The sequence below is a fragment of the Balaenoptera acutorostrata genome, chromosome 8 (assembly GCF_949987535.1).
Source record: "Balaenoptera acutorostrata chromosome 8, mBalAcu1.1, whole genome shotgun sequence".
Classification (NCBI taxonomy): Eukaryota; Metazoa; Chordata; class Mammalia; order Artiodactyla; family Balaenopteridae; genus Balaenoptera; species Balaenoptera acutorostrata.
In genome coordinates, this window is record NC_080071.1 from 99,055,915 (window position 1) to 99,070,129 (window position 14,215).

General features: G+C 42.1%; 1 protein-coding gene across 1 annotated transcript in view; it reads left to right on the plus strand.

The window, feature by feature from the left end:
- Positions 1-14,215, plus strand: part of HERC2 (HECT and RLD domain containing E3 ubiquitin protein ligase 2) — a 214,767-nt gene that overhangs the window by 175,011 nt on the left and 25,541 nt on the right. The window contains exons 67-75 of the mRNA XM_057551376.1: positions 2,293-2,400; positions 3,947-4,078; positions 4,518-4,676; positions 4,760-4,875; positions 5,471-5,596; positions 6,047-6,202; positions 6,603-6,718; positions 6,820-7,018; positions 12,588-12,802. Coding sequence (XP_057407359.1) covers positions 2,293-2,400; positions 3,947-4,078; positions 4,518-4,676; positions 4,760-4,875; positions 5,471-5,596; positions 6,047-6,202; positions 6,603-6,718; positions 6,820-7,018; positions 12,588-12,802 — 1,327 coding nt within the window. The remainder of the gene's footprint in view (positions 1-2,292; positions 2,401-3,946; positions 4,079-4,517; positions 4,677-4,759; positions 4,876-5,470; positions 5,597-6,046; positions 6,203-6,602; positions 6,719-6,819; positions 7,019-12,587; positions 12,803-14,215) is intronic.

A 14,215-nucleotide genomic window follows, 5' to 3' on the forward strand; every position in this document is an offset into this window, starting at 1 on the left:
ATGTATTTCCCATTTTTAGTGCTCTTTATTTCTTCCTGTGGATTCAGGTTACTATCCAGTATCATTTTATTTCAGCCTGAAATACTTTAAGTGGTTTTTCTAAATCATGTCTGCTGGCAGTGGATTCTCTCAGTATGTGTGTATTTGGGAATGTTTTTATTTTGCCTTCGCTTTTGAAGGATAGTTTTGCTGGAGATAGAATTCTTAGTTGATAGACATTTTTCTCTCATATCACTTTAAATTTGTCATCCCACTGGCTTCTTGTGTTCATTGTTTCTCAAGAGAAGTCAAGGTTAACTGTATTTTGTACCCCTATATGTTATGTGTCTTTTTTTCTCTTGCTTTCATGATTTTCTCCTTGTCTTTAGTTTTCAACAGTTTCAGTATAATGTGTCTGGGTGTGGATCTCTTTGTGTTTTCCTGCTTGGGGTTATTAATTTTTGGAACTGTGGATTAATGTTTTTCATCAGACTGGAGACTTGGGGCTATCTCTGTTCAAGTACTTTTTCTGCCTCCTGTTTCCCTCTTCCCTCTTTTTTTTGGGGGTGGGATTCCCATTATGCATATGTTTGTATGCTTGATGTTGTCTCCCAGGTTTATGAGACTTTATTTATCTTCAGTCTTTTTTCTTCTGTTCTCCAGTTAGAGTAATAGAAATTACACAGTCTTCAAGTTGTATAATGATTCTTTTTTTCTGCTATTTCAAATCTGCTGTTTTGTCCAGCTGGTGAATGTTTCATTTCAGTCATTGTACTTTTTCCACCCCCAAAATTCCTTTTAGTACTTTTTTCTTCGAGTCATTGTTATCATATTTTCCTTTGTGATCATGTTTTCTCTGGTTTCCTTGAACTCTTTGAACATATTTATTACAGCTGCTTTGAAGTTGATGTCTACTCAGTTCAGCATCTGGCCATCAGGGTCAGTTTCTGTTGCCTGATTTTCTTCCTGAGTATGGCTCACACTTTTCAGTGTTTTTGCATATCCCATTATTTTTTATTGAAAACTGGCCATTTTAGATTGTATTGTGTCACCTGGATTCTGACTTTTTTTTTAAGATTTGTAATTGTCGCTGGGTTTCTTTGATTGTTTTGTGTGTTTGTTTTGTAACATGCCTGGAATTACTCTCTGAAATCTCTCCCCCACATTACATATCCACTGGCGTCCCTGCTCACTTTTCTATTTTGATTTTTGTTTTCTAGCCTGACTTCTAGGGTTTGCTCTATGTCTGCTTAGTTTGGCACTCAAGCCTGCTGAGTTCCCTTCTGTGGGTGGATCTCTGTGTGGGTGTGAGCAAGGAGGGCATGGAAGTCAGTGTTTTGGCAGTCTTCCCTGTGTGTGTGTGTGTGTGCCCTACTCTTCCCGTTTTCCTAAGTACACGTGCCTTGCATCATCCAGGCCTCCATGACGTCCTCATTGAGCCCATCTTTGCTCTCTGACTTCCAGGATCTTCCTGTTAGAGTTCTGGCTAGTTCTCAGGTCTGGCACTCGCCCAGCCACACCCCCATCCCCGGGCCAGCAAAGATGCAAGCTTTTCTGTGTGTCCTCAGTTGCCCTCCCTGACTTCCAGAATCTCTGCCCGGGCACTTCCCCTGCTCTGCACAGTGAGCATAAAGCCCTGGGAGGTAGAGTCCCACCCTGGTAGAGCTGTGCCCCAGCTTGCGTAGAACAGCCCCAGGTGAGGACACCACAGGCTCTCACTGTCCCTACCCAAGTTTGGCAGGTTTTTCCATAAATAATCACTTCTCAATTTGTTGCTTGCCGTAAATTGATTTGAAGAGCCCTGGAATCACTGTTTCTTATCATTTTGAGTGGTTTTATAGTTATTTTGCCACCTTCTTCCGTCCATCATAACCCAGTCCTACCCTTTACTGATTCTTTTGTAAGCTAATTTGTCCCAGAGAAGACTCTAGATCTAATGCTAAATGCTTGATGCATGTGATTTTATATGGCTTTTTAAATATGGGGGTGGGCAGGATAATAAAGCGTGGTCTCACAGCTGGGGCTGCAGCATGAAAATGTGCCCAGAAGTGAGACCACAAAACCAATTGGCCAAGTGAGAATGTCTTCAGGCGTTTCCATCACAGGTGAATTCTTTTGTGGGAGGCAGGGTGGGATAGAGGGGTGCTCAGTCTTAGGTTCGTATTTTTTGGGGTTAGTTCTTCCTGAGTTTTTGCTTTTCATTAGCTGTTACACATCATTTTAGTCTCACTGCTTCTGTGTGGCTTTTGGCCGTGTCTGTGGTATGTTGAGTGGGAATCGTTACTTTGTGTTTTGTGCTCACTTGTCCTCCAGGCGCAGAAGGACTCAGGGTGGAGTTTGACCGGCAGTGCTCCACAGAGAGGCGCCACGACCCTCTCACAGTCATGGACGGAGTCAACAGGATTGTCTCCGTGCGGTCAGGTGGGAAGCGAGTTGAGCTTGCTTTGTAGAACGGAACCATTAGCATTACTAAACAGAACATTACTACTGCTTCGTTCTCATGTAAGACTTAAGGAAGGGACCGTAAGTGATCCAGCTGCAAAATACAGTAGGTTTATCTGCCTCTTCCCAGTACTTTCAGTAAGATAATTATTCAAGTGATGTTTGCCCCTAACCACTGAAGGGTGGGATTACTGGGTGACTAGTGTGAGCGCGGGTCCTTGTTGGGAGCACAGGCCGTCTGGGGCCCAGTCTCAGCCAGACAGTGGAGACGGTGCTGTAAGGTGTGTGGTAGTGCCGGGCTCATGCCAGGTAAGTGTTGACATGCTACAAGGCTTTAAAGGCTTTTGGTTTTTAGTTGATTGCAGTGAGGACTTGGGCTCCACGCGGAGGAAGTGTTCTGTGCGTGTGGTGGACAGCACTGGGGTGGGCGAGAGACGTCTCCTTTGGGCCTCTCTCTGCTCTGCTGACGTGCTTCAGGAGGTTGAGCAACCGCATGCTCAACGTGAGGCTGAGCGAGAGCAAATCACTATCGAGGGGCTTGTTAAATGCTCTTCACTGGGCTTTTTAGAATCATCAGTGCAGGGGTGTGTGTGTGGGTGTGTGTGTGTGTGTGTGTGTGTGTGTGTGTGTGTGTGCGCGCGCGCCCGCGCGCGTGGGCAGATCTCTTCAGACTTCTTTATCCTTCACCTGGAGCAAGGGTCAGCAGACGTTTCCTGACATAACTACTCCCCTCTGCCTTTGTAGCGAAGGCAGCCACAGACCGAATGTAAACGATGGGCCTGGCTGTGACCCAGTAGAGTTTTACTCACAAGACGTTACTTTGGATGAAGTGGTGTCACAGATGAGCATGGATTTTTTTCTGGCAGTTTGACAAATGTCGATGTAGTTTTCAGTAGTGTTGTGAGATGTTCCCCCTGGTTTCTCTGCTTCCACCAAGATTCCCTCCAGGCTACTCCCACGCCGCCGACCGGTGGCGCTTCCAAGTAGAAGCCGGGTTGGGGTGGCACGCCCCACGCCTGTCTCTCCGGCTCCTCTGCATGGCACCCCAGGCCCCGGGCTCTGGCTGGGCTGCTCCACTCTCCCTTGAGGGTGGCTCTTCCTTGCTGAGCTGCCCCTGTGCCGCAGGGGTGCCCCCTGCGCCTTTGAACATTTGCACCCTCTTTGGGGAAGACCGGGGCTTTTCTGCTTTGTTGCCTGGGTAACAACCATTACATCAGACCTTCCCCGAGAAACCTCCCTGCGGCCCCGACCCCGGGTGTGAGCACGGGCTGTCTATGCGGGCCTCTCACACAGCATCGTGGTTGTATGTGAGTGTCTCTGTTGGAGCAGTGCCTGCCTGCCCTCCCCTTCCCAACTGCTTGCCACAGTGTGAGTTGAAGGGCATGGTGTGAACGCACATGGGGAGTGGGCTGGAGGAGCCAGCTGTTCTTCAGACACGGCGTGAATGACTTTGCTTTGTAACTAAAGAAGCTGATGTTGATCTGATGGTGGGTGGACCCAACAGCAGTGTGCTTTTGTCCACCAGGCCGGGAGTGGTCTGACTGGTCCAGCGAGCTGCGCATCCCGGGGGATGAGTTGAAGTGGAAGTTCATCAGTGACGGGTCTGTGAATGGATGGGGCTGGCGCTTCACGGTCTACCCCATCATGCCAGCTGCAGGTGAGGAGGAGGCTTATGGCCACCGAGGCTTGATGACCCACGCGAGGGAAACACGCCTGTCGTTTTCACTTAGTACTTTGTGGTCTGCCTTCTCGTGTGGTGCTGGGAGCCAGCACTGCCCAGGCCCCACCGTGGCAGAGATGAGAACTGCAGTGAGCTGCTGCAGCTGTCTGCCTGCTGGGTGCTAGCCCTCCGTCCGCACCCAGAGTTTCCCAGCTGCTGTTGGTTGCAGCTCTGAAGCCACTTGAGTTTTCAGGTACAATGTCACTGTACAGAGCGTAGTTATGTGCAAGACAGTGGCGGCACCCCAGGCGCCCCTCTAACCGTGGCATCCAGGGGGATGAGGCCCACTCACTGTTGGTTGAATCTATCCAGGTCTCCTTGTGGGGTAGCTCTCGCCCTGTCCAGCAAGGGGACATTTATCGTGCTCTTTTTTCAGGCCCTAAGGACCTCCTTTCTGATCGCTGCGTCCTCTCCTGTCCGTCCATGGACTTAGTAACCTGTCTGCTGGACTTCCGGCTCAACCTTGCCTCAAGCAGAAGCATCATCCCCCGCCTCGCAGCCTCTCTGGCGGCGTGCGCACAGCTGAGCGCCTTAGGTAAGTGGCACCTCCATTGTCAGGTCTGTCTTACCCGTGAGAAAAACGGTCATCCTCTGACATTTGCTGTCTTCTCATTTCAGCTGCCAGTCACAGAATGTGGGCCCTTCAGAGATTAAGGAAGCTTCTTACGACTGAATTTGGGCAGTCAATTAACATAAACAGGCTCCTTGGAGATGATGGGGAAACGAGAGCTTTGGTACGAAACATCACATTACAGTTTCTGGTCGTGTGACCCTTTGGGACTAAAGTGTTGCTTTAATAATGTAAACTTCTAAATCACCGAGAAGAGTTGGGAAATTTCACATAGGAATAGACAGCTTTTTTTACATCCAGACTCCCTTATATTGCTACTATATTGAGTTCAGGCTGGGCTTTGATTTTAAGAACAGCCCTATGTTGATGACTGTGAGAATAGGATTGTCTGTTGGACTTTATGAGTCTGACTCACCACATCCCCTTTGCTGGATGAAATAGTTACTATGAAAAGAATTCTTGATCTTAACTATGTTGGAGATGGAGGTTTGTAGGCCAGAAAGTTCCTTTCTGGTTCCCTGGGAGTTGCTATGCTGAAATTAAGACCAAACATTCTGAGGTGAATTTTCATGTTCTTCTTTCTTATTTTCATGTTCATCATGTCCTTTTAGATTTTTTTCCTATTTGAAAGTATCAATCACATGTTTTAGGGGAGAACAGTATCAGTGTAATAAAGCATTTGACTCACAGGAACAAAACGCTCACCTCCCCTGCATTTGGTTTCCTGGGATAGGTTATAATTTGGTTGTTTTCTGCAGAGTTTTTCAGGCAGTGCTCTTGCTGCTCTGGTGAAAGGCCTTCCAGAAGCTTTGCAAAGGCAGTTTGAATATGAAGATCCTATCGTGAGAGGTGGCAAACAACTGCTGCACAGCCCATTCTTCAAGGTAATGCTTGACTTGTTCTGAAGTGATGAGAGCCACAGAGAGCCAGCAAGCGCAGTGCATCAAGTATCAGGCACCCCTGAGGACAGGTGTAGCTATTGCTGAAGTTGAATATGAAAAATCTTCAGGAGTAACTGTGTGATCTAAGCCCTTGTACTTTAAGTATCAGTGTGCTTTCAGATGCCTTGATTTAGGTGGCAAGTGTTGTAGCAGTGGTCTGATCTGAGGTCCTGTTGTCAGGTGCATCGCTAGTAACTGGGTAGGAATAATCCACATCACTGGTGATGCTAAGACCCTTGCTGGGCACGTGGTAGTCAGCCTGGCATGAGGAATTCTGAAGGAGAACCCACAGGGAGCCTGCGTGGGGGCCATCTTTGGCAGGCAGTGTTGGTGAAGTGGAATGTTAGCCATGCCTCTGAGTGTCCCTGTGTTGTTAATTTGTGGTGGCTGCAGGTACTAGTAGCTCTCGCTTGTGACCTGGAATTAGACACACTCCCTTGCTGTGCTGAGACGCACAAGTGGGCTTGGTTCCGAAGGTACTGCATGGCCTCCCGTGTTGCTGTGGCCCTGGACAAGAGAACACCGCTGCCCCGTCTGTTTCTCGATGAGGTATTGCACGTTATTTTGGAACCACTTTTGGGATGCATAGTGTTTTCTTTATAGTGTAAAAAGATGCCAATATTATGAGACAGTAACATTTCTCGTGCCAAGGAATATCATAAAGAAAAAAGCACATAGGTGAAAATGAATAAACTGACACTGTAAATTTCAGTTAAAGTTTATTTTTAGTAAAGATATAATGATACTGTCTAGACATTTTAAAATATCTTCAACGTGATATAATCATGTCGGTTTTGCTTATTAACTGTAAACTCACAATGTTGATGTTGGCATTCCCTCATATTCTTGGGTGGGGAGACCTCCTCTCCTGTCTTCTTACCTTAGTATTATTTGTTTTATTCTTGAGAGATGAGTGTTTGATGTATAATCTCATAATTATGTTGTCCAGGTGGCTAAGAAAATTCGTGAATTAATGGCAGATGGTGAAAACATGGATGTTCTCCACGAGAGCCACGGCATTTTTAGAAGAGAGCAAGATGAACAACTTGTGCAGTGGATGAACAGGTTTACTATATCAGAAACAAGAAACGATGTTGTCTGTGAGAGAATGGTGCTTCACGTGCAGTTCTTTCCCGTGTCAATTGTTCTCTTAATGTTTGTTACAGGCGACCAGATGACTGGACTCTTTCTGCTGGCGGCAGTGGAACCATTTATGGTTGGGGTCATAATCATAGGGGTCAGCTTGGGGGCATCGAAGGTGCAAAAGTTAAAGTCCCCACTCCATGTGAAGCCCTTGCAGCTCTCAGACCCGTGCAGTTAATTGGAGGAGAGCAGACGCTCTTTGCAGTGACAGCTGATGGGAAGGTAAGAAGGTGCATTTCCTGTGTCATACTGACACGGAAACTGAGACAGCTGTGGCTGGAGGGCATTTTTTTGGTTCACAGCATGTATAAGGATTCTGTGCTAAAACATTGTCTCAAGATTATGTACACAGTGCTTATGGTGTGCTGGAAGCAGTTATCATTCTGAAGTATTTCTGTATAATCTTGAATGTGTTCTGTGGTTTTAGAATTTTTTATTTTGAGATACAGCATACATACAAAAAGTGTGTCATAATTGTTTGCATATCAGTTCGTTAAACGTATGTATTCCTTTTTTGTTTGCTATCATGATGCTATCTTTTAAAAAATTAATTGCTACTGCTACATGGAAATCGTTAGTATTTATATATTGACGTTATGCCTAGTGACCTTATTATACTCTTTTCTTTCTTAGTATCTCAAACTGTTTTGTATCTTCTTTATAAAGCCATGTTCTGTAAATAAATTTTGTTCCTTCCTTTCCAGTTCACCTGTCTTTTACTTTTACTTTTCTCCTCTGCATGGGAGAAATGGAGCTCATCAGGCTGGTGGGCGCTGCAATACAGTATTGAACAGGGGTGGTAGTGGGCCTGTTCTTGGCTTGATCCAGGCTGCAAAGGAAACACTGTGATGGAATGCTTTACACACTTACTGTGGGGTTTTGGTAGATGCCCTGTATCAGATTAAGGAAGTTCACTTCTTTTTTCTATTTAGGAATAGGTACTGACTTTCGTCAAACATTCTTCCTATGTTTAAAAAATAATCATACAGATGTTTTTCTCCTTTAGTGGATTAATATAGTGAATTGGATTAATTGTTTTCCTTATATCAGATAGTCTTGCATTCTTTGGAAAAACCTAACTTGGTCAGGTTCTGTTTCATATTTTTTTGGTTTGCGTTTGGGATTTTTGGGAGATCCAGGATCATGAGTGCAATCATCATAATATTCTTGTCTTACCCACTCCATGTCTGGTTATGGTACTGTTGGATTGGCCAAAAAGTTCCTTCGGTTTTTAGGTTAAACGTAAAAGACACATTTTTCATTTTCACCAAGAACTTTATTGAACAACGTATTCATGGTTTTGTTCCACTGCCTTCTGCCATTTTTTGGGCAACTTCATGATTCCATCTTCCCAAAACTTTTTACCTTTTTGAGCAAAGAACTGTTCCAGGTTTCTTTTACAGTATTCAGGGAATTGACATTTTTTCCATTAAGAGGATTTTGTAAAAACCAAAATAAATGGAAATCTGAAGGTGCAATGTCTGGTGAATACGGCGGATGAATCAGAACTTCCCAGCCAAGCTGTAACAGTTTTTGCCTGGTCATCAAAGAAACATGCAGTCTTACGTTATCCTGATGGAAGATTATGCGTTTTCTGTTGACTAATTCTGGACGCTTTTGGTTGAGTCCTGCTGTCAGTTGGTCTAATTGGGAGCGGTACTTGTCGGAATTAATCATTTGGTTTTCGAGAAGGAGCTCATAATAGAGGACTCCCTTCCAATCCCACCATATACACAACATCACCTTCTTTGGATGAAGACCAGCCTTTGGTGTGGTTGTTGGTGGTTCATTTCGCTTGCCCCACGATCTCTTCCATTACGCATTGTTGTACAGTATCCACTTTTCACCATCCATCACAATTTGTTTTAAAAACAGAACATTTTTGTTACATTTCAGTAGAGAATCGCACGTGGGAATACGGTCAAGAAGGTTTTTTTTTTTTTTGCTTAACTAAGGTGGAACCCAAACATCAAAGTGATTAACATAGCCAAGCTGCTGCAAATGATTTTCAGTGCTTGTTTTGGATATTTTGAGTATGTCGGCTATCTCCCTTGTTGTACAATGTTGATTGTTCTCAGTGAATGTCTTGATTTGATCGCTGTCAACTTCAACTGGTCTTCCTGACCGTGGAGCATGGTCCAGCGAGAAATCTCCAGCATGAAACTTTGCAAACCACTTTTGACATGTTCAGTCAGTCACAGCACCTCCTCCATACACTGCACAAATCTTTTTTTTTGCATTTCAGTTGCGTTTTTACCTTTCTTGAAATAATAAAGCATAATGTGCCAAAAATGTTGCTTTTTCCCCCCTCCATCTTCAGTATTAGAATGGCTACACAAAAATGCACCAATTTTGATTTTTTTTTAAAAGCACACTGATATGACAGCTGTCCCAATACAGTCTAACAAAATTGTTTCAAATGAAGTTAAAGACAACTAAGCTCTAGTAGAGCCATCTTACAGAAAAAAAACGAAAGAACCTTTTGGCCAACCCAATATATTAGTTATCTGTTTAACTTACAACAGTTAGCGTAAAACAATACACATTTATTATTTCACAGTTTCTCCGGGTGGCTTAGCTTGGGCCTCCAGCCCAGAATCTCTCGTCAGGCTGCAGTTGCTGCAAGGCTGGCCTGAGGAAAATTCAGCTCCCCATGACCTGTTGACTAAGGTTGCTCTCAACTCTTTGCTATCTCACTACGTGGCAGCTGGATTCATCAGAGTGAGCAAAGGAGAGGGCAGGAGAGCGTGAGAGCAAGACAGAAGTCACAGTCTTGTGTGAGCTAATCCAGAAGTGACACTCCATCTCTGTTGTTGTATTCTGTCCATTAGAAGAGAGTCACTAGGTCTAGCCCACATCCAAGAAGGGATTACATAGGGGCGGGAATCCCTGCAAGCAGGGACTCTTGGGAACCATGTCAGAGGCTGCCCGCCAAAAGTATCAAGGTCGGGCTAGCCTCATAGCAAGGGTTGAAGCATAGCTCTCTTTTTCTGTTTTCTGGAGAATTATGTCTCTTAGTTGTTTCCTGGTGATTTTAACATGTATATTTAAAATCTAAAGTTAATTAGTATTTCTATACTCCTCTCAAATTAAAAAGGCTGATCCTTTGTTATCCTGTGTTTTGGCACTAACCAGTTCCCCGAATGATAGGCATTATTATTATTGTTGTTTTATATAGACCGTGTGTTTTCTGGATTTACCCAAATGTTATACACATCTTTGCTCACCAATTATTTCGTATGTTTCAGATCTTATATTTGCAATCATTTTTCTTCTACTTTAAGCGTATATTTTCAGTTTCCTTTTGTGAGGGTCTATTGTTGGTTAATCTCCTGATTGTTTTTGTTGTTCATTTAAAAATATCTTAGTTTTGTCCTTTTTCTAGGTAAAGGATAGTATTTTTGGCTATGGGAATCATATAGTCTGGTCTCTGTTGCAATTATGAATTGTGGAGAATATGTAAATGAATGGGTGTGGCAAAATCAGGCGGTGGGCCTGATTTGCCAAGCCCTGTTCTAGAGTATAACATTTTCAGTTGACCATTATTTTCAGTCAGCCTATTAAAGGTTTTATTCTTCTGGTTTTTGGCATTCGTTGTTGCTAATGGGATGTCAGCAGTCAGATTAATTTTTACCCAAATGAAGGTAGTAAATCTTTTCTTTGTAGCTGCTTTCAAGGTCTTTCTTTAGTGATCTACAGTTTCACTAGAATATATTTAGATGTCAGTTTCTTTTTACTTTTCCTGCCCTTTTTTGTGTTGTTTTGTTTCTGCCAGGTGGTGAGGGATGAGGGGTGGGCTTCTTGGCTCTGAGAAGTGGTCTTTTAACAACTCTGGTAAATTCTCAGACATTATTTTTTCAAATATTGCCTCTTCCATATTCTCTGTATGATCTTTACCTAAAACTCTGAGTTCTGATTGACGTTCAGGTGAGGAGGTCTATCCCAAATTCTCTCTTCTTTTCTATTTCCTCTTCTCTTTGTGTTTCTGTGCCATATGCTAGATAATTTACTTAGATCCATTTTCTAGTTGTCTGATTTCTTCACCTGTTTATAATCTTCTGTTTAATACTTCTGGGTTTTTTGTTTCAACTATGTTTTTTTAATTTCTGGAAGTTCTGCTTTGGGTTACCTTATGGTCTCGTATTCCTTGGGGATACTTTCAAACTTTTATTTCTTTAAACATAATATTGGACTTTTTTTCTTCTGACTCTCTCTCATGGTGCCTTCCTTCCTTTTAGATAATGGGAATTTTTAAAACTATGAGTTGACCATTTTCCTTGGAAAATTTGATGTAGAAATTCTTTGAGGCCTAGTTATTTTTGTTTGTTTTTTGCATGTTTCGTTTTGTTTTGCTTTTGATTTCTCTCAGCTAAGGTATTTTATTACAGGGTTTATACATTTAATGGACACATTTTAAAAAATGATATCCTAAACTATCAGAATCTACTAACATCTTAGAAAGCTAAATATCTCACAGGAATGGGACTCTGAACAATAAAGTTCTGATAGGATGGGACGATTTTGAAGCATGGAAAACTGCCTGGAAATAGCTCCATGAAAGGTGTCTGAGAGGAGGAGTTCCAGACAGAAGACTGAGGAGGGATCAGGCAGTATCTAAATGAAGAGAAAGTAAAAGAAGAAGGCAGCACGTTTTCACTTTTTCATATTGTTGTCTCCTGCTTGTGCTGGTTAAGAAGTTTGTGGTGTCAGAGGCCTAGTTTGAAGTCACTAATCAAATGAGAGTTTGTGACCCCGGGTACTACCAACTTAAGCCATTGTAAATTAAATTCTCTACCTATGGAATTTAGACCATAGGTAGCATTAATTCAGACTGAAAACCAACTCATGGACCAGCTTTTGTGGTTATGAATTCTCAGGAGAGATTTTCCACCCTCTCGTTCAGTCCTAAGTTTTGAGAAAGGCAACTTTCTTTGTTTTCTTCTTAGTTCTCATTCACAGTCTGAGTGAGGGGAAGTGCTTCAGAGCCTCTCCTTTCTAGAGTCTCCCTTTAGGCTTGGTGCCTCACTGCCCATACCTGGTGCACTCGAGAGCCTTAAAACCTTCCCGGGGAGGCTGACTTTGGGTTCATTTAACCATCTGAATTCTTGGTTTCACTTCCTGTTTTAGTCCTTGAAGTTTCCGTACTGTTGTGTCAATGCAGCAGAACATTTGAAACAATATGAAACAGCATTTAAATTGTTATAGGAGGGGTGTTTGACATGCATCTGGAAATGGCCATCTTGTTTTTTTTTTTTTTATGGTAAAGATGTTTTGTGTCCCAAATCAGTTACCCACTTAGAATGAAAGAAAAGTAGTATATTCTACTGTGTGATTTGTATGCTGCCTTGCTGAAGTACTAAGTATATGTATAATTTTCATATGGGTGTTTCTGTAGGTGTTATTTATCTGGGATTTGCATATAGTAGCTAATTAAATCGTTTTTATTTTTCTTGGTATTAATTGTAGTTGCTATTCTAGACAAAAATAGAAATGCTTCCAGGGAAGAGACCATGTTTTCAAAATACGTTTTCTGAATTTGGGGTTTCTATTAATTATAACTTTTTCTTTAATTTTTAGAGATCTGATAAAGCAAAAATAAAGTCTTAAACATTCCTGTGAATTTTAATTTTTAATTTTATATTTCTGTGGTAAAAATATCTAGAGCATTGATTTGGTTTATTAATTACTAAAATATAAGTTATTAATTACTAAAATGAACTAATTGGTTTATTATTTACTGAAATATATTTAGATAAAAATCTGATGTTTATATTATTTTTTCTTGTCTTAGCTGTATGCCACTGGGTATGGTGCAGGCGGCAGACTAGGAATTGGAGGGACAGAGTCGGTATCTACCCCAACATTACTTGAATCCATTCAGCATGTGTTTATTAAGAAAGTAGCTGTGAACTCAGGAGGAAAACACTGTCTTGCCCTCTCTTCAGAAGGAGAAGTTTACTCTTGGGGTGAGGCAGAAGATGGGAAGTTGGGGCATGGCAACAGAAGGTATTATGTGAAAACATCATTTTTAATGTTATGTTTTCCTCTTCTTGTTTGTTTGTGTTAATGCTTGTATGGTGTATTGGCAGGTTTTTTTTTAAGACAACATTTATAATAATCTACTCAAAGTTAATGACTCATTTAGCAGAAATAAGTTCATGTGAAATTATTTAGGCTTGCCTACATGACCCCTCTATTGGGGGGAAATCAGTTCTGAATTTTGATTTCTAAGTATGGTGATCTTCATCTTGTCCTTTTCCCCCAAGTCCCCTTCCCCTCGTCCTGAGTCATCTGCTGAATCGCTGTTGGTATTTTGTTAATATGCAGATACTAAAACTGTAAATACAGAGGAAATGGCAGTAGGGGAAAGGGACACACAAATGACAGTTTTTTAAACAAAGCAACCAAACCCACTAAATTTTTAAAAAGTAATGGGAGCTACCTGCCAAATTGGAATGACAGGGCCCTTTGCATCTGAAATAACTAAAGCACCAGACAAAATATATGAAACAGCAGCCCTAAAGACATTGGATAACAGGCAGTAAAGTATGGTGAGTGATCTCCAGAGGTGAATACTGACAGCCATGTGTGAGGAGAATATCTGAGAGGCCAAGGAACAGACCACCTAAAAAGATTAGGAGGAACATTCCCAGAGGTCACAGAGGGCAGAGGATAGTGCCTACTCCCAAAACCTCATAATTCACAGGGCACTGAGTAGAGGACTAAGAATGATGGTGCACAACAGAGGGGAAGGAAATTAACCATAGATTAAGTGTTGTTCTGATCCCACCACAAAGCTAAAAAGCAAGACCTGAAAGGATTAAACTGTTCACAAGTAACTTAACCATGTTGTAGAGATCAAAGCTCAAGAATGTTTTTATGGATACAAACGTATCAAGCACCCAGCAAGATAATATTCACAATGTTGTTCATCCAGTCAGAAATTATTAGGCACATGTCTCTTCAGTAGTGTTGGGAAAATTGGATATTCAAATGCAAAAGAATGAAACTGGACCACTCTCTTACACCACTCACAAAAATTAACTCAAAATGGATTAAAGACTTGGCTATAAGACCTGAAATGATAAAGCTCCTAGAAGAAGACATAGGGAAAAAGCTCTTTGACATTGGTCTTGGCAATGATTTTTTGGCCATGACACCAAAAGCACAAGCAACAAAGGCAAAAATAAACAAGTGGGACTCCATCAAACTAAAAAGCTTCTTCACAGCAAAAGAAACAACACAGTGAAAAGGCAAACTGTGGAATGAGAGAAAATATTTGCAAATCATATAACTGATCAGGGGTTAAGATCCAGAATACATAAGAAACTCATACAACTTTAATAGCAAACAAAAACCAAATAACTCAATTAACAAATGGGCAAAGGACCTGAATAAGCATTTTTCCAGGAGGCATAC